Source organism: Strongylocentrotus purpuratus, unplaced genomic scaffold (genome assembly GCF_000002235.5).
Source record: "Strongylocentrotus purpuratus isolate Spur 01 unplaced genomic scaffold, Spur_5.0 spur5_scaffold_10, whole genome shotgun sequence".
NCBI lineage: Eukaryota > Metazoa > Echinodermata > Echinoidea > Camarodonta > Strongylocentrotidae > Strongylocentrotus > Strongylocentrotus purpuratus.
Window position 1 is genome coordinate 17,803,323 of NW_022145595.1, and position 21,341 is coordinate 17,824,663.

At 41.5% G+C, this 21,341-nt stretch overlaps 1 protein-coding gene across 1 annotated transcript in view; it reads left to right on the plus strand.

Moving 5' to 3' along the window:
- LOC105443819 (sushi domain-containing protein 2-like) overlaps positions 1-21,341 on the plus strand; it is a 37,401-nt gene that overhangs the window by 14,003 nt on the left and 2,057 nt on the right. Inside the window, exons 9-19 of the mRNA XM_030979126.1 lie at positions 58-306; positions 1,340-1,643; positions 3,117-3,392; positions 3,955-4,087; positions 6,933-7,040; positions 7,626-7,764; positions 8,612-8,746; positions 10,135-10,308; positions 18,249-18,506; positions 20,075-20,332; positions 21,141-21,332. Coding sequence (XP_030834986.1) covers positions 58-306; positions 1,340-1,643; positions 3,117-3,392; positions 3,955-4,087; positions 6,933-7,040; positions 7,626-7,764; positions 8,612-8,746; positions 10,135-10,308; positions 18,249-18,506; positions 20,075-20,332; positions 21,141-21,332 — 2,226 coding nt within the window. The remainder of the gene's footprint in view (positions 1-57; positions 307-1,339; positions 1,644-3,116; positions 3,393-3,954; positions 4,088-6,932; positions 7,041-7,625; positions 7,765-8,611; positions 8,747-10,134; positions 10,309-18,248; positions 18,507-20,074; positions 20,333-21,140; positions 21,333-21,341) is intronic.

Here is a 21,341-nt window from a genome sequence, read left to right on the forward strand (position 1 = left end):
TGCCACGCCCTCGTTCATACCACTTCGTTAACCAGAGGTTGGTTTTCCTCATGACAGGAGACATTTCCTTGTTCCCATTGGTTGGTTCAATGCTTGGCGGAACTCAGGTTCTCATCAACGGACCGTGCTTCAATTCAAACAACCTGATTATCTGTGATTTCGACGGATTTGAGACTTCTGGAAGACTTCTGGAAGACGAGATCGCCCTCTGCGTTTCGCCGACTTTCTACAAGGTTGGACAGATTCCCCTGCGCGTGTCTCTAGATGACGGACGCACGTTCGATTTCACAGGATTGTTCACAATTAGTAAGTTCATATGAATAGCGTCTTGTGTACAAAGCTATAACATGTCCACCTCATGCTGTCATCACTCATCAGGTTAGAATCGCTGGCTTATCCTACAGCTATGCATTACAAGGAATCTTGCCGAAATTCTTAAAAATGATAGTTCATGAAGAAATAAATGATACGTTAATTCATGTTCTAAATCTTATTCCAAACAATAAACAACTGTTCACGGTTATTAATTTTGATTGCTTCTTCATTTGTTGGTATCAGTTCTAGGACACCTACCCCCTGGACATACACCCCCGGATATCCACCCCCAGTAAACTACCACCTAGGACAACTACCCCCTAGGGCAACCACCCTCTAAGACGACTACCCCCGGGAAAACTACCCCGCGGGCAACTACCCCCAGACAACTACCCCCTACGACAACCATCCTGTAGGACAACTAACCCCGGACAACTATCCTAGGGGTAGTTATCCGGGGGTAGTTGTCCGGGGGTAGTTGTCCAGGGGTAGTTGTCCTAAGGAGTAGTTGTCCGGGGTATTTGTCCGGGGATAGTTGTCCTAGGGGGAGTTGTCCTAGTGGGTAGTTTTCTGGGGGTAGTTTTCCCGGGGGTTAGTCCTCCTAGAAGGTGGTTGCCCTAGGGGAAGTTGTCCTAGCGGGTAATCCTAGGGGGTAGTTGACTGGAGGTGATTATCCGGGGATGGATGTCCAGGGGGTAGATGTCCGGATACGGTTGACATCATCTTGCTCGAATAATGCCTAGATATAACTTGAGTGATTTACAGTGCTTCGATTGGAGGTTGGTTCTAGAGAGTGACTTGAGCACAAGTCTGAAAGATTAAACAGATTGCCTCGGTATCATGTTTATGTACCTGGGCATCATTCACGAAATTGTCGTAAACACAACTTCGCCGACATCCCAATGAAACGTGAGTTGATTGTAATATAGACATTTCAATGGGATGTCGACGACTGACTTGTATTTATGACGATTTTGTGAAACGATGCCGAGATTATCTAGACAATTAATTGTTTCCCCTACAGTCAATGTCGAGGACGTTCCTGACAATGTATTTTCCTCGGTAACGGAAAGCAACCAAAGAGAGGCTTACTTCGAGATCACGTGGAACTTAAACCTTGAAGGCGTGGATGAGGTTGACATCGTTGTCTACGGCTACCGAGAGGAGTCAGAAGACAATTTCGTGGAGTTTAGTGGACCTTTGGTCATAGTCGCAGAGGGAGTTGACTATCATCTCGGTCACTACAGTGTTGCAGGGTTACCAGACCTTAACATACATTACGACGTCGGTGTTATTGGGGTCATGGAATCTGAAGGTCAAGGAGGAGAGTAAGAATCAAATCAAATTTGATATCTTTTCCTCAAAATGTAGTAGTATTTGTAATTGTCTTAATGACTCTTTAAAAATACATGTATGCAATTTATATTTTTTAATGTACAAGCATTTTCTTCAACTTCCTCTTTTACTTCTTTTCTTCATGTTTATCCTCTCCGTTTTCCTGACTTCATGTTATATTCTGTTTTCTAAATTTTGCTGCCCAAGCAATCTTATCATATTAACTATATATACTTCAATGTTGACAAATCAATTGTTACTGTATTTTATGTTTGAAATATTCAATGAGTGTTTTAATTGTACACATTACCAATTCAGCCATTAGGCTGCGACACATGTTTGTTTAATACACCTTGATTTGATTGAATGATAAGTTTATCTATCATTTCTTGGTAATTTATATAACGTGCATTGATTATTTGGAGCCTGGTGAACTATTGACCGAGATGTGATCTCGGCGCAGCAATTTTGTAGAGCTGAAGGCGAGGGAAGAATATATAGTATACAAATATACAATGACGCTCGAGGACCTAGGCCGAGGGGAAATAGTACTATTGATGTTCCTGAGTACGAATAGTTTTAGCTTGTTCCGAGTTATTTGTTTCATATCCCTTCCATCGGTGTCATTCCTTAGACACTACTGCGATAACATGTAATGTACTCACATTCACGTCACATTAAAACAAATAAAAGAAAAGAAAATAATAATTGCACTGCTCAAATGAATATTGAATGATGTAGTAGTGTATTGCAGTTACGGCACAGCGTAAATTACACGGCTGAGCGCCGTGACACCGCGGGAATTGCCAGTGCGGAGGCATTTGATATCCTGTATACGCTCGCTAAGTTTTGCCAGATCGGGAGGGGGGCGGGAAAACGAATAGTTCACTTTTTCCCTAGGGAAAGGGTGAACTATTCGTGACGTCAGCAATAAAAATGAACTATTGGGCAGGAAACGTCTTTCCTAGTAAAACTATTCTCTTTCTTGTTGTGTAAACTCCTAATGCAACAATCTTACGATAAGGGATATTATACCTAACATACCTGAGATCACTTAGGCGATGATAGTTTCCACCCGCACGAGAAAAGGGGGTTCATAATTTGTTTGTTTCCCATATAGATATAACGACTGCTTTGATATTTGAGGAATAGTTTCTTATATGCTCTCGGTGACGTTGCATCTCGCTATCACCCCTCGGTACGCCTTGGGTGATAGGAGGATGCAACGTCCCCTTGAGCCTATAAAACAACTATTCCTTTCATAGCAGTCATTCCTCTCATAGCAGTCAATATATTTATACTATCACGCCAAGAAAGAAAATAATAATATCACACCAAGAATAAAGCAATTCACCAGTTTCCATGTGACCTTGAATAGACCAATCGTGTTGCAGGATTCCTGGTAAGTGGGATAGAAATATGTATCTACTTTGTTCCCTTATCGTTATTTTCTCGGGTTCTTCTAGTTCTAACTGGGCTGCCCTCTGGAGCAAGGTCCATGTTCTACAGTGGCACAACGGCAATGACGTCACAAATTGGTGCAATGATTGGATTGAAAAAGAAGTTCTGTCTGATATTTCCTTTCTGTCCGTCACACACTCGTGCCCATGTACACTTGACCAGGCCCAGATCGACATAGGGAGGTTTAGTCCGCATCCGCTGTGCGATGTTGGCATCTCGTCGCCTAGCAACTGTATCCATAAACCTGGGGCGATACACTGCGTACGAGCAGACACACCGAGGTATTTAATTTTAATTATTAATGTGAAAGAGCTAGCTTCTCCATACTATATTGGCATGATTAATAATAACCATTACGAATCCACTTACAACTCTTATAAAGCACTTCACCAGTAACAACTTAGTTGACCGAAGCGCTTAAAGTATTATTAACCTGGAATCAATTACGATTCTACACACACACATGTACATTTCAACGTGCACACTCTCCACTCCACTTGGGTGCATTCCAGCCAAACTTCTTTTTTTAGGACGCCAACATGCTAATCCAAATCACATAATTATGACGTCCACATACTAGCGAGGAGCCATTTAACATCCGGCTGGAGAGTTAAAGTGCCTTTCTCGAGGTTTTAAGTACTCAAGGACGCCTCAACTATATTCGATATTAAACTGATTTCACTTGTTACATACGACAAAAATAGTTTTGTACAATTTTCGTTTTTATACAGTACAGTATGACCTGACCTTTTCAAAGTGTTAGAAATGAACAAGATATGTATATGTTTTAAGATGGATATCCTGCATGAGGGGGAAAGTAAACGTCAACTTCTGCTTTTTCAGCACACTAGGAGGGGGACAGGAGTGTTGCTATGGTGATGAAGGAATGATCATTAATGTAGTTGATAGTCTGGGAGGGGGCTACAGCCATCGTTACCACCATGGGGGCGTTACCCCATATGGAGAACCTAAAAAGGTATGTACCTTTTCGTATGATTATGTATTTGATGTGACTCTTTGTCAAACAATTAGAAGAAGAAAGGAAGAGGATTATACAAAGCGACGAAGAGAACAATTCAACCACACACACCCACCGACGCACACACGCACACACACACACACACACACACATACACACACACAGGCAATATTAGTTCTGCTCGGAGTTTGAGATAATAGGCGAAAATATAACAAATATTGATCTTCCGTGCAAGAAGAAATTGTTTTACAAGTTTTCGCCCTCAAGGAATGATTTTATTTGACTTTAAGGAACGTTATTCGTCAAAACATGTGCATCCTATCCCCATAAAATGTGGCGGTGCGCAAAGAGAGAGAGAGAGAGAGCAGGAGTAATTACGTCATATAGAGATAAGAAGGCAGAAATAAGGAAAAAGGTAATGCTACATTTACACTATGTTCCCGGCGGCCACGGCAACCCCGTTTGACCGAAACGTAGTACGCCGTGGTAATTTGGCCATTTTCCTCTCTGTATTCAAGTTTAGTTACGTCTTGCCAAGTTTTCTCACGGTCTACCACGGTATCCGTGACGGGCCGTTGGGGGAAGGGGATGCTGAGTCCCGGAGGCTCCAAGGCGCACTACTGTTCGGCCCGCGTTCTACCACGGATGACTGAACGTTTCCTCCCGGCCCGTCACGTTTTGATGGGGTCCCTCACGTTCTGTTGGGGTCCCTCACGTTTCTCACGTTCTGATCAAGTTCTGACACGTTTTTTACGTTCTGTCAAGGCTTTCTACGGATGAAACGTGGACGCCGGGCAGCTTTGGAGCACGGTTGTGCCCACGGTATAAAAAGTAGGCCTCCAAAGGCCTCTGTTGGGGTCCCTCACGTTTCTCACGTTCTGATCAAGTTCTGACACGTTTTTCACGTTCTGTCAAGGCTTTCTACGGATGAAACGTGGACGCCGGGCAGCTTTGGAGCACGGTTGTGCCCACGGTATAAAAAGTAGGCCTCCAAAGGCCTCTGTTGGGGTCCCTCACGTTTCTCACGTTCTGATCAAGTTCTGACACGTTTTTCACGTTCTGTCAAGGCTTTCTACGGATGAAACGTGGACGCCGGGCAGCTTTGGAGCACGGTTGTGCCCACGGTATAAAAAGTAGGCCTCCCAAGCACTACTGGTGGTGGTGGTGGTGCAGGACGGAGGGTTTTCGAACGACTTGGCTGTATCGGTGGCATAGCTTGACCTTCTTTCATCGTATTGTAGATGCAGTAATGTGTCGTCGATTGCTCAGACTCGAATGAAGCTCCTGCCGCGTCCGTCTTTTATATACTACCTCCCGACCGCGTGCGACATGTCAGAACGCAACGCGCCGCTTCTGTAAACCGTCAGACGCCGGGATGCGCCGTGATTAACGCAACAAAACGGCTACCATACACCCTGGTCTGCCGTGAGAACCTTGGCAAACCGTGGCAAACCGTGGCAAAACGTGGCAAAACGGGAGAAAATGCGCAGCAACCGTGAAGCAGCCGTGACAAAACGTGCACTAAACGTGGCAGACCGTGACAAAACTTGAACAGACCGTAAGATGCTGGGGAATGTGCGGGCCTCCCTTCCCACTACGGACCACCTCCAAGTTTTGTTACGGCCTATTACGGACTGTCATGTCTTGTTACGTTCACCCCGTTTCGTCCACGGTGGCCTGAAACGTGGTTGCCGTGGCCGCCGGGGACATAGTGTAAACGTAGCATAAGAAGTAATAATACGCCATAAAGAAAGCAAATGAAGAGAGAAAAGGAAAGCACAATACTGAGGACCTGAATTAACAGTTAAGTGAAGTGGAAAGAAAACATACATAGGGAGAGAGAACGAAAAAAAAAGAAGAGAGAGAAAAGGGAAAGACAGAAAAAGCGAAGATATAAGACAAAAGTTAAGAACTGGGAAATTAATGGAAAGTGACATTGAGTCCATCCGGCTGCAAGCAGCCCAGCCGATAATGATTTGTTCTTCCCGGAGCTTGCGATGAACATTTGTACTTAAATAGCATCTGACAACTCCATAAACGTTGATACACATACTTAACATATATTATACATAAGTATAAATAATATATAAATGTGTAGCGACTTGTACATTCGCCCTACTTTTATGGTACATTCATGTCTCCAGTATTTTTCCATCACGCTACTTAATTATATTCATTATTCGGACCACGTGTGTTCATTCCTTCAATCACGCATCGTGTTTCCGCGCATTCCTTCACCCGCGTGTTTTACTCCACTCCCGCTCTCACCTTGGTCGAGTCCACACGTCTCTGTGATCCTCTCTCTATACTCAAGATTTCTTCTGTGCCTTTCGCCTATTCTACGGCACATCTACATTTTCTCTGCCGTGTTCATCGGGCTACAGTCTCCCAGTGGAACGTTATAGTCAGCACCGACATGGCGCCTGACTCTCCGCTGGGAGCTGCCAATTTTCCTCGTTCCGGTAGCTCTTTCCACTCACGAGCTCATCAATTCACCGCAGCTCATCTAAACATTTCTTCATCAAAGTCCTGGTCATTCATCGAGCGACTCACTGCTCTTCTTAACTACCGGCTTTGCTTGTCTACATTTCTATTCTTCACCCCCACACGAGCACGACTCACATAGCTCGTCTGAACAGTTCATCAATGAGTTCGATTCACCGCAGCTCTGATAAACTTCACATCAATCAAAGTTCGGCTCATCCAACTCATCGAGCGACTCACTGCTTCGCATCGGCACCGACGTTGTTTTCATCATTTCTACTCTTCGCCTCCGACATCGAACGACCCACTGTTCCGTCGTCGAGCGCCACATCTCTTCTCTTCTCTTCTCGCCTGAGAGCTTCTTCACTATCTTCATCACGAGCGTCAGCGTCGAGATTCTTCACGGCTCTTCAGCCACGGCTACGAAGCTTCATCTCCACCTTCAAGCCTCCACAGCATTCATCGCGTGAGCCCCTTCCTTCGTTCTCAACTCTCTTCATCTTCATTGGACTTTCGACGTCATTTCATCTATGTCGTAAGCTCTATTCATTCATTATGTACATCGCATTTATTCATGTTCATTCTCATCTTTGATCATTATGTAATCTCCGTGCAATATTCACATTTACCATTTATGCATTTTTATTCTGAGTCATCGACTTCATCGACTTGTGCTTGGCTACGCTTTGCAAGTGTACGACCAGCCTCATCAGTACCCAATAAACATAACGAAAAGGGAATACTTTTATTCTTGTATTTTATTGTCAGTGCAACCTTGCTTCCTCGTAGCTAAAATAAAAATAAGAGTTATGTTGTGTGACGAGTGAACACGCCTTTACAATATTAATTCACAATACCCCCACACACACGTTTTACCACAAATGTAAAAAAAAAAAAAAAAAAAAAAGACCTATGTAACAGCTTTGGCAACTCCCGTGGAAATAAATACAATGCGAAAGGAAACTAGAGAACAATGGTTGCGTAGCTTGAAACATAGTTCGTTATTGTGTGCAAGTTATAAATAATATCATGTGACTCTTTAACTCTTCAGGTACCATATATGTCGCACTACCTCGTCGACATCTTGCCCTGGACCTACTGCTGTACTACTGGTGGACCATATGAGTGCACAAATTTTGGTCGCCAACGGCCTTCTCAAACTTGCAACAACTACGTACCGCCTCCTCCAGGTATTCTTTTTTTGCATCAGTTTTATCGATCTCCGCATAACCCTGATGACATTTTTCTATAATTCGACATATTTGGAAATATATGTGTGTAACCATAAAACCTTGTTCACATCAGACGAGGTAAAAAAAAAACCTGCAAACAAAAGGCTGATGTTATTCTATTTCACATTTTTTTCAAATAACAATATTTTCATGTCGACAAAGGAAAGATAATTAAGCGTTTTTGTAAGAAAAAGATATCTGGATGTCTCTGTGCACTTTACAAAACAGAATACAGAAGGAGTGGAAATGGTGCACTGGGTTCATAATCATTGTGAGATTTTACAAAGTGCTAAATAAATATGTTTTCAAATTACTTCTGAATAGTTTGTACGTTTCTTCATTTCTAAGGTATTCCGGCAAGTTATTTTATACAACAGTGGCTGCATTTGAAAATGACCTTTCCCTGTTAGATTTTGTTATAGTTTGTGGGTCATGAAATAAAGACTTTTTACTGGAACACAACGTTCTTTCTGGTTTATACTGTATTAACAATTCAATGAGATATGATGAAGCAAACTGACGGAAACATTGATAAGTTCATACAAGTACTTCATACCGGATGCGGGACTGGATAGGTAGCCAATGTATGTTTCTTAAGACTGGAATATTGATTGATGTTTTTGGTTTGTGTTACGAGTCTGGAGTGAAAATATATTAGAAGATCATCTCTGACACCCTCCTAAAACCATTTCCCCCTTCAATATCATTTACTAAACTTTTTCTTTTTCCCCTATTTATCCCCCCCCCCCCCCCCCCCCTCCCCCTCCATATATCTCTCCCTCCCTCTCTCTTTGTCACACCATAGCATTGGGCAATGGCGATCCACATATTTCAACTCTTGACTCGACCACGTACACCTTCAACGGTCACGGTGAATTTACTATGCTGAACGCACCGATTGACTCCTTCATCTTACAAGCAAGAACGGCTCCTCTCGTTGGTAAAATACTTTTTTTTCCATTTATTATTTTAGCTCAGTCTTCAGTTAAAATGTACTTGTCACGTCGATGTCAATCCGATTTTACATCCGTTTGCGGGTTTACCCAGATCAAGAAGGTTTAAGAGCTGGAGTCCCACCTGGAAACAAATTATTTCAAGCAGCTGCCATTTTCTAAGGTTGCACAATAAAATCTACGGGTGAGCTGTTACCTTTGATGTCCGAGGTTCGAAGCCGCCAACATCATTGGAAAGCTTGAGTAGTGATTTTTCTCACATTGAAATATCGTTAATATGTCATCGGGAAAAGTGAATAGATGATAAAATATGAATACAAAAGCCTAATTCTGTCGAGAAATTTGCTGACATTGTATAGTAGCAGTTTTAATTTGTGAAAATTAGTAAAATGTTACAATCCTAAAACCTGCAATCTAACAATTTTCCGATTACTTCCGGCTCACGAAAATAAAACGTGAATTTGTTCAAGTACAGTTCTTTATGATGTTATATGTCAGATTAGTGCCCACACATACCCAGTCGATTAATTTTGATTGAAATTCCAGGAGATTTTGCTCCATTTCCTTTCGCTTGCCTCCATTAAAGTTAAGCGCAGTGTACTGCTCGTAGTGTTAGACTAGTGATAGCGATAAGTAATAATTATTACAAAAGCATGTTTCCCTTTGTAGGTGACCCGTTACTTTGCAGCTGGGCAGACATCTTTTGTCTACATATCTGCATAAAGATCCAATTAAACACATGCCTGACATATTGTCGCCTAGCGGCATCGAAGATGGTATAAAGGGAATGAGCTAGATATGACACCATCTCTTAAAACTCCTTGCTCAGATACAATAAAATTTTAATTTCTGATAGACTTTTACGTATTTATTGACAGACATTTTTGTAACTAGCATTAAGTTATTATAATCTTCTTATCGTAAATAGGTTCTAAAAGAGTACTTGAAATTACCTGGAGCTTCTTAAAAGCTATTTTCAAGAAACCTACGTGAAAGGTGCATGTAAAAACCTTGGGACTTAAATGTTTTAACCTTTAGAGATTCTAAAATGAACACCATTCAAGAGATTCCTTAATAATCACGTACACAAGTTCCTCGAAACAACTATTTAGGTTTCTAAATATGGGACAAGATTAGGAACCCAACCGGTGCTATCATCTTTTTTTTGTTAGAAGGGAAACACCTCTGCCTATGCTCAATGATGAAACTAATGCCAGGATATTCATCATATTCATAATGAGTAAAGAAGTCAGAGGTCATCTTTCCGGAATGTCTGTACACTTCCACATCATTCTAAAGGAAAATATGATATTCATGTATTAGTTGAACAAATGTTCATAACAAAATGTATGTCTTACTGTGTCTTCCATTGCAGGAACGTCCGATGCAACGGTGTTTGTTGCCATGGCAGTACGATTTGGTGATAGTGATGTCATTCATGTTCAAACCAATGAACGCAGGGTTCTTGATGCCTATGTCCGACTAGCCGGAGATGGACAACACTTCACAAGGATTGAATTCGATCAAGCTTCTCGATGGTCATATTCAGGTATAAGAAATTATAAGGAATCTTATCGCACGCCGGGCGATATTAATAGTATACATTCATCAGTGACAGCGGGTGACAGCACGCGTGAGGGTGGCGTCTCTCTTGTGATGACCTTTTGCGGCATCTTGAGAGAAAACAACAACATGCCGACGCCCTTTGTGTCAGCACGGTATCTTTCATGTGCGCGTAGCTATAAACGGAAATAGTGCGCGGAATGTTTCGAATCTATATATGGAATTGTATTAGCCGAGATGTATTGGGTTCCCACGGTGCAAGCGTGGGATTCCTCATTCTACTTGCGGTTTTGGTAGACGATGTATGTAGACATTGATCGGTCGCAAATTAATTTACCCTCCACCACCCCAAATTTGTTTTTTCACCTCCTTACGTTTTTCAAGCGTATTCGATAGGGGGTCTATTCGCTATTCGTAAGGACCGCTATTCATAAGGTCCGCTATTCATAAGGACCGCTATTCATAACGTAGAAATTCCTGTACTTCCTGGTCCGCTATTCATAATGGTAAAAGAGGGTCACTTTTCATAAAGAAATAAGGTTCGTTGATCATAAGGACCGCTATTCATAATATGAAATCAGGGTCGCTATTCATAATACGAAGAGAGGGTCGCTATTCATAATACGAAATAAGGTTCATTACTTATAAGGGTCGCTATTCATAACACCGGAAGAGGATCGCTATTCATAATAGGAGAAGAGGGTCGCTATTCATAATAGGAGAAGAGGGTCGCTATTCATAATAGGAGAAGAGGGTCGCTATTCATAATACGAAATGAGGTTCGCTATTCATAATAGGAGAAGAGGGTCGCTATTCATAAAAGGAGAAGGGGGTCGCTATTCATAAAAGGAGAAGAGGGTCGCTATTCATAATAGGATAGTAGAAGACGGTCGCTATTCATAATAGGAGAAGAGGGTCGCTATTCATAATAGGAGAAGAGGGTCGCTATTCATAATACGAAATGAGGTTCGCTATTCATATTAGGACAAGAGGGTCGCTATTCATAATAGGAGAAGAGGGTCGCTATTCATAATAGGAGAAGAGGGTCGCTATTCATAATACGAAATGAGGTTCGCTATTCATAATAGGAGAAGAGGGTCGCTATTCATAAAAGGAGAAGAGGGTCGCTATTCATAAAAGGAGAAGAGGGTCGCTATTCATAATAGTAGAAGAGGGTCGCTATTCATAATAGGAGAAGAGGGTCGCTATTCATAATAGGAGAAGAGGTTCGCTATTTATAATAGGAGAAGAGAGTCGCTATTCATAATAGGAGGAGAGGGTCGCTATTCATAATACGAAATGAGGGTAGCTATTCATAATACGAAATGAGGGTTGCTATTCATAACAGGAGTAGAGAGTTGCCATAATACGAAATGAAGGTCGATATTCATAAAAAGAAATGAGGGTCGCTATTCATAATAGGAATAGAGTGTTGCTATTCATAATACGAAATGAAGGTCGATATTCATAATACGAAATTAGGGTCGCTATTCATAAAAGAAGTAGAGGGTCGCTATTCATAATACGAAGTGAGGTCGCTATTCACAATACGAAGTGAAGGTCGATTTTCATAATAGGAGTAGATGGTCGCTATTCATGATACGAAATGAGGTTCGCTATTCATCATAGGAGAAGAGGGTCGCTATTCATAATACCGAAAAAGTCAAAGTGACATAAGCAATAAACTAAATATTTATGAGAAAGCGACATGCTGGATAGAGGACACCCCATGGCTACAGCGTAGGCCGTGGCTGGGGCGTAGGCCGTGGGTGGGGTAGGCCACATGGTCCAAAACATTTGAAGAAAACATTTATTGAAAACTCACATTTCTGAAGAAAAAAAAGGCGTTCCCCAATATTGAACGTGTCCCATCATTCCGGTGACCAGCCCCCCCCCCCCCACAAGTAAGCCCGACCACGCTGCGCCATTCTGCCCACCCTCCCGGCAGTATTCCCTTGGTACATGTACATATTAGCGACAATTCTCGTCCAAGTAGTTCATAGATGGCGTAGCCTGTGTGTGTTTAAGGGTGTGGGGGGCGGTGGGGTTGTATCAGTGTTGCCTTCGAGCGACAGAGAGAGGGTTGTAGGAACTTAAGTTATATACCATATTCAAGCTTTTTGTAAATATAAAATGTCGCACGACATATTTTCCATATAAGTAAGGAAGTTGGATATTTAGAATCAGATAAAAAAAAATTACCGTAAGACATTATGCGAACGGTTCCATCCCCTGTCTTATGTATTTTGTTAAAATTATTTTACTTTTTAGCTTTGATAATTATAGACATCCCCATAATCTAGCTAATATATTTCCCCCGCTACAGCGGTGAGAACAAGAAGGAAAACACACATAATCCTATCGTCATTTGTCCCGCTTGTTGGAAATCTTGCCCCACCACCCTGCCCCCCCCCCGACTAAGCTTATCGTGGCTACGCCACTGGCACATTAAGTAGAACAAGCATGCTCATTATCATAGCCATTTAAGGACTTAGTTTGCTATTTTAAGAAACTAGTAATTGTTTATACGAAAATAATATTTGTGTAAAAAGTAACTTTTAGTAGGACTTATGGAACTACAAATTATATAGCCTTAGTCAGATCCAGGCACGCAAAAGCTCTTCAATTTCAGCCAATGAAGAGTTTCAAGATTTCAGTTTTCCATGAATTATCATGCCTCAGGATACTAATAATCATATTAATTAACCTAACTTGATTTATCCAAAAACTTGATCTCCTGAAACTTTCCTAACATCGAAAAAAAACGGAGTTTGACCGGACTATTAGCCTATACACTGTGAAAAAGTTGGGCAATATTGTTTAAATTGGCGTGGGGTCCAGGGGCAAAGCCCCGGTGAGGGTCAAGGAAGCTGTGGTGTTTTAAGCATTACAATAAGGTCAGATGAGCTTCCAGGGGCCCGCCTAAGGGCCTTTGGTGGGGTCTGCATGCCCCCGGAAGCTCGGGGGTTTTAGGCATTAAATTACGGTCAGATGAGCATATTTTGATACCTCATTTGTGAAACCGGCAGGTCACCTTTCTTTCTTTCTTTATATTTCCCCATTAACATACTTTTCCAAAAAGGTGTGAGTGTGTGGGGGGGGGGGTTCAAACTATGACACGTAAGCTCCTAAAGTAGCATTTTTTTGCCCGAGTATAAATTTTGGAATTAGTCACTTTTCAACAAACGCATACAAAAGTATGATATTAAAAAAAGTGAAAAAAATCTCGGAAACTTGGAAAATCGTTTTATTTCAGCAACATTTGTAAATCACTGGTATCGAATTAAAAATAAACCACGTTTCAAAATTTCAAGCCCCCCCCCCCCTCTCTCTCTCTCTCTCTCTCTATCTCTCTCTTACTCCCATCCTTCTTCTCTCAGGCTTTTCCCCCTCTCTCTCTCTCCTCTTTTTCATCCCCCCGTTTTTTTCTTTCCTTTTCCTCTTTTTGTCCTTTTCTCCTTTTCTTTATTTTCCTTTCTTTCCTCTCCTTCATCGTTTTCTTTTTTTCTTTTTCTCGGATTTCTCCCTTCTTTCTCTTTCCTTTCTTTCCTATCTTTTCCTTTTCTTGTTTTCTCTCTTTTCCTTTCCCTCTCATTTCCCCTCTCCCCCTTTTCTCATTTTCCCTCGATAGCAGCGCAATTTTACAGACAATATCCCGACAGTCATTTTTCGTACCGTTTACCGTCCGTACATCCAGGCGCGGATCCAGGGGGCGAGGTGGCAAATGCCCCCCCCCCCCCCATAAAAAAAGAGGAGAGAGAAAGTGAGAGAAGGAAAAGAAGGGAAAGGTAAAGAGGAGAGAAAGAAAAGAAAGAAGAGGAAGAAGAAAAGAAATGGGGGAAAAGAAGGTAATCGGGGGGGCCTTGCCTCCACCCCTTCCCCATACAAAAGAGGAGAAAAAGAGGAAAGAAAAAAGAGGAAGAAGAAAAGTAAAGAAACGGGATGTCAGTTGCGATTTTCCCGCCAACAAGGTTTGGATCGAAAGGCCCTTGCCTCCCCCTCCCCTCAGCAAAAAAAGAGAAAGGAAAAGAAAATAAATAGGGGAACATAATTTTTACGCCCCTCTCACCCACCCCCCCCCCCCAACGAGAACAAACGCCAGAAACGCCACTGGACACCACAGGCATACTCAGTGGCGGATCCAGGGGGCCGAAACGGCCGCGGCCCCCCCCCCCCCTCCTATTGGCGGTGCAAAAAAAAAGAGGATAAAAAGAAGAGAAAAAAAGGAGAAGACAAAAGACAGGAGAACAGAAAAGAAAAGAGAAGAGACAAGAAAGAAGAGAAAAGAAACACAGAGAGAGGAGAAAAGGTAAGCCCCCCACCCCTCCCCCCTGCGTACGCGTACCCTAGATAACACTGAGTGGGGGGGGGTCGGGTGAGAAAGGTGAAAAGACAAGGAAATGGCGCTTAGTGACAGTAACTTTTGAGCCACGGAATCAAAGTTAAACGTTAAAACAGCCCCTTGTAATTAACGGTAGGGGGGCCGCTTCACAACTCTTATTTTGCCCTTCATTTGGCTTTAGCTCATATAAACTCGCTTGAGCTTGTTTTTGAGCTCATGTTGGTAGTAATCATGGACAGGGCGGCAATTCTGGCCCGATAGGAGGACACGTCCCCCAGGAAATTTAGAAATATAGCTAGAAAGATATAATTATAGCGGAAAGAACGTACATATTGGGCCTAGGGATTTCCTAGAGTGCATAATGTCAGCATTCAACATTGCAAAATCTCGCTTGGTCGCTACGCTCCCTCGCCCAATAACACAAAACTATGATATGACACTCGGCCCACGCTCCCGGCCGTGATTTGTCCATGGTTGTTGCAATAATTGTTGTTCTTTTTCATTTCTACTAACAATATTGTGTGCTATCACAATCATGATTGATTCATTTTCCCTTTAAAGCCGGCGCGTAGCCAGAGTCGAGAATGGAACAACGAATCGTCTTTTTTCTCTAATAATTTCATTAAACTATGAAAGGTCAAAGCTTACGCGCTTTGCGCAAGAGGGGGGGGGTGGGAGCTGAATAATAATAAGGATTAATAATCGAGAATGGTACAACAAATCCTCTTCTTTCTCTAATAATTTAATGAAACATTAAAGCTTCCACGTTTCGCGCAGGAGGGGGGAAACTGAATTCAGACAAGGATTAATAGTCGAGAATGGTACAACAAATCCTCTTCTTTCTCTAATAATTAAATGAAACATCAAAGCTTCCGCGCTTCGCGCCGGAGGGGGAGGGGGAACCAAATTCAGACAAAATAAAAGGGTCGAGAATGGTACAACGAATCGTCTTCTTTCTCTAATAATTTCATTAAATTATGAAAGGTCAATTATGAATAGCGACCCTCATTTCGTATTATGAATATCGACCTTCGTTTCGTATTATGAATAGCAACCCTCCACTCCTATAATGAATAGCGACCCTCATTTCGTATTATGAATAGCTACCCTCATTTCATATTATGAATAGCGACCCTCTACTTCTATTATGAATAGCGACCCTCTCCTCCTATTATGAATAGCGACCCTCTTCTCCTATCATGAAAAGCGACCCTCATTTCGTATTATGAATAGCGACCCTCATTTCGTATTATGAATAGCGACCCTCATTTCGTATGATGAATAGCAACCATTTACTCCTATTTTGAATAACGACCTTCATTTCGTATTATGAATAGCAACCCTCCACTCCTATAATGAATAGCGAATCTCTTCTCCTATTATGAATAGCTACCCTCATTTCGTATTATGAATAGCGACCTTCTACTTCTATTATGAATAGCGACCCTTTCCTATTATGAATAGCCACCCTCTTCTCCTATTATGAATAGCGACCCTCATTTCGTATTATGAATAGCGACCCTCATTTCGTATTATGAATAGCAACCCTTTACTCCTATTATGAATAGCGACCCTCATTTCTTGTTATGAATAGCGACCCTCATTTCATGTTATGAATAGCGACCCACATTTTATATTATGAATAGCGACCCTCAACTCCTATTATGAATAGCGACCCTATACTCCTATTATGAATAGCGACCCTTTACTCCTATTATGAATAGCGACCCTCATTTCGTATTATGAATAGCGACCCTCATTTCGTATTATGAATAGCGACCCTCATTTCGTATTATGAAAAGCGACCCTCTCCTCCTATTATGAATAGCGACCCTCTTTTTCTATTATGAATAGCGACCCTCTACTCCTATTATGAATAGCGACCCTCTTCTCATATTATGAATAGCGACCCTCATTTCGTATAATGAATAGCGACCGTCATTTCCTGTTATGAATAGCGACCCTCATTTCGTGTTATGAATGGCGACCCTCCACTCGTATTATGAATAGCGACCCTTATTTCGTATTATGAATAGCGACCCCTTTTCTGTGTTACGAATACCGACCCTTTTGTCATAATATGAATAGGGACCCTTATGAATAACGAACCCGATTTCGTATTATGAATAGCGACCCTCTTTTAATATTATGAATACCGACCCTCTTCTTTGATTATAAATAGCGGTCCTTACGAACAATGACCCTCATGAATAATGACCCTTTCCTCCAAATTATAAAAAGCTGATCTTATGAATAGCGGTCCTTACGAATAGTAGACCTTATGAATAGCGAACCTTATGAATAGCGGTCCTTATGAATAGCGATATTGACCTTTCGATAGTATGTTTTACTAATTTTAAGTGGTCAGGAAAATTAATAGTGTGTTAAGTGATTAACATAACGGATTAATAATGATCGTTTATCCACCTCAGTCAAGTACATCTTGATGTCGAAGCAATGCTTGGCAGGTTGGGGCTTTTCTGCGAGATTTTTTCCATATATATATTTTATTATAAACATATAAAGGGTATTATATGTATTACACACTGCTGCAAGATACCTCATGAGAAGGTTGTGTTTTTGAGAATATGAATTGCATTATTTTAATTGGCCATTGTATCGTGCAGAGCTCAATGTATTGGTGGGGCCCCGATGAGTCCAGGCATTCCGTCCTGTCGTTTGTTTATAACTTGTACCCGCCTGTAAATTAGGCATCTGTTAGCCTGTCAAATGCAGGGACCTGTTTGCCTTCTTGTATGCAGAGGGGTGTTATACGTATATCCTGTACTCACAGTTCCAAATGAGAAGGTAAACTTTGTTCGTCAATTTAATGCAGGAAACAGTATCGACATTTTACGGGCTGTGGGGAGGTGTACACAATTTTTCGTCTTTTGGTGGCCTCGATGCAGTACTTTGTATTGGACATGGTAGCTCCATGCTCCAGTGTGTTCAGGTGCAGATACTTGTATAAATTGATCAAAAGATTCGAAAGTAATACCCGGGTCTTTTCCTGGGGCGGATTGGAGCAGTGTTACATTTAAAGTAAAAGTATTCTATATTCAGTTGGGAAAGCTTGTATCGTAGTTGTTGCTATTGTTTGTTACTGTGAATGTAAACAATTTTTTGTCCATATCGCTCCCGTTCTTGGAAAATATCACGTCTATCAAATTAACCTCGTTTGGGGGGTTTTCACGTCATGCGGTAAGATTTATATTAATTCAGTTATGTATCCTAGAAATGTTTTCCCTCTTCTTCCTATCAAGAAGAAGCTGGGAAAGCAGTTAATTTTCTTTAACAGTTGCAAGACTTTAATGTTTTGACAAAGTTGGTTTAGAGGAATATCGCATCACTCGAAAATATGATGTTACTTCGAGCCAAGAATGTCTAAGCTTTAGGAATACTGTTTTTTCACAAGCTACTGAGCTCTCTCAAAATGAGCAGAACCATAATGTTCTAGATCCTTTAATTATTTTTTTTCTCTCATATTTTGCTATTAATACCAATTGTTGTACGATAAGCTAGTCAATACCATGCATAGTTGAGTTCTTTAGTATCCATCTTTTTGCTTCTATTCGCTTTCTTAGGGGTCTCGGTAACCGGTCGCAACATTACCTCAGATGGAATTATTGTATCTTTCGACGGAGGGGTAGGACTGACGTTGAAGGCCTCAGAGGGGGCCATGAGCATTCTTCTTGTAGCTCCAGATTCCTTCCTAGGTCAGACGCAAGGCCTGATGGGAACGTGGAATGGTGATGCCAGTGACGATTTTCTTACTCCTCAGGGATCTTTTCTTTCCGCTGATCTGACTACTGAGGAGTTGCACTACCAGTTTGGACTATTATGTAAAATCAGATTTCTTGCTTTCAATCATGTTTCCTCTCACTGTATGTTAATATTGTTTATAATTGTCAAAACATTCTATAATCTTCTTTGCCTTTACTTATTTTCATTAATATTTTGCCCGTCATAGATAGGATTGTAAAAGAATGCAAGCAATGTGAGGGTATTTAGTTTATAGTTGAGTTCTGGTCTTGTAATTAAATTTTGAAGGAAATCATCTAGAAGTTACTTTAAGGTTTTCGATTATCAAAACTACATTGGATTGAATCACCTTGGCGACATCACATGCACTGCACCCCGAAATGGGCATTTGGGACTATATCTACATGTCAAATTTATGTTTGCTCGAAACTTCTCAGCCATTGCTCGTAATTTTTCCAGCGAGGACATTTGATAAGCAATGTACGAATTTACTTGTAAGAAATTCTTCCAAATTTAATTTTACCATTAAAACAAAGGCTAAGAAAGCTCACAAATTATTTCATCACCAAAACTTTGCCTTCTCCTTAAAGTGACTTGGTAACATTGTTGAAGGTTGATGAAAAAATTGCTTAATTTTTGTATAAAATGTTACTTACTATATTCCTTCTACTGTATTAACCCTCTGACATCCACACAATCCTGAACAAATTGTTAAACCACGAAGATATCTATGATTTTCTTTGAAGGCGTCGATGTATGACACCCTCTAAAAGTGATTAACAGTAAGTTCTCCCAACCATTTTTGAATTTTCCCGACCGTTTTTCCATGAAAAAAAAAACATAAAACAGGCTATAAAAAATCCGTCAACACTGAAATGTCTGGAATGGAATGCCATTTTATTGCTTGTGAAATTGTGATAATATAGTTGGGAGAATTAAGGAATCGATCAGATCAGTTTTTCCCAATTTGTACCATGAGCAATGGTCCATTTTCACTCAAATTTTCAGATTATCTTTAATTGTACATCTAGCATTGAAGTCACTACCTTAGCACCACTATCTCTATCCTGAACAATGTTACCAAGTCCCTTTAACCTCGGGGATGCAAGACCATCCCCTCCAAAATTGTATCATGATTCTTTGAATACCCTCCATAGCGTCTGTGTCTAAGGGTACGTTTTTGCTCAATTTTGAAGGCAGAATGAGCGATTTGAAACGCTCATCGTAAACGCTCATCGTAATCGCAGTTCCACGATGTACTGTTAATGCACACTTATCTGGCTCATCCAGGTATGATTCTGGCTCAGAGCCAGAATCATGCCTGGAGGAGCCAGAGAAGTGCAGTGCAGAGTCTGCAGCTCGATTCGCAAATGTTGACCCCATTTAAACGCGTTTACAAATGATTGTGCGTTTATGCTTCCCCAGAATCGCTGATTTTGCAGAATCGCCGATCCAAAATGCACCTTTTTGTGAGTTTACGATCGGCGATTACGATCGCCGTTTTTCTGTGATTCTACAAAAATGAGAAAGGACGCAACCGTATTTTAAACTAAACGCGTAACAAATGCCTCATTCTGGCCAGAAAAAGAGTAACCCTTAGAGTAATGATTGTCTGCATTCTTGGTCACTTCTTTTTACTTCAACACAGGGGAAATCGAAGCAGCAAAATCGTTGTTCTATTACGAACCGGGCAAGGACCACGAATTTCATACCGACCGTACTTACACCCCTGTCTTTGAGCCTGTCGCCAACCCTTTTGTAGACCAGAGCCTTGTGGTAGAAGTCTGCGGTACAAACCGGTTCTGTATCTTCGACTACCAGACAACGGGGTCGCAGAGTTTTGCCCGGAATTCCGTGGAGGCACTTGTGCAGTATCAACAGGCAGTCGACAACAGAGCATCGTTCGGTATATTTTAAAATGTCATACCGGTTACTCACAAAACCTCATTTTATTGCGCCAATATCATTCATCCATTTAATATAATATCAAAAGAACACGACAGAGCCTCTAGGTTCAGACGCATCTTCTTGACGCAAGGTAATGACAACCTAGCGCAAGATTTCGTCTTGTTATGCCCGCGTTGCGCTTGAGACAACGTTTCGTTTTCGTTATTACCTGCGCTAAAACCAAGTCTAACCAAGAAAGTAAACAGCCATTTACCGAAAATTAAAGGCAGTGTTTGAACTATTCATTTCGTATTAGTTCTGGTTATGATTTCACTCTCACAAGGCATGTCAAAGACAGCGCGAGTCAATGTTGCTGTCTTCCGTCAGCAATATAACATCTCGTGTGCAACGGGCTTTAAAAATATACCATTATTCCATACACTCTCGCTATAAAGCAAACCACTTGATACGGGTTTGATTCCTTATGTGCATCTCGTGTTATCTGTATTGCTCGTTGTATCTTTGTCAAAGATTATTCTGTTTGAAGGAATCTATTGGCGCACATGAATAACGCCTTGTATTGCTTGCTACACACGAAGTGTTAATTCCCTTGGGTCAATACAAGATAAATGCACAGGACAGACACGGACGCGGTTTGTTGGCACAGAGTTGGCACTCAGGGTTTGACTCGTTGTTGACGGAGCCCTACTTTTAAGGATATCATTGACTGTAAAACTTCATCTTCATCATATGCTGATTTCGCCGATATGCTTTTTTGAACCTGTATTTCCTTTGTTTATATTTTGTTCTAATCATCATTTCTTAAGTGAGTTGCCCAACTCTTCCCGCCCCTGCTAACGGAAGTGCCAACGCGACGACCAACATGACAGGGGGCGTGGCAAGATTCGTGTGCGATGCCGGCTTCGAACTGAGTCACCTGGTTAACTTAACCTGCCAATCAAATGGTAGATGGAGTGCTGGCGATATCCCGACATGCATCAGTGAGACTACGACGCCAGGTAAGCAAT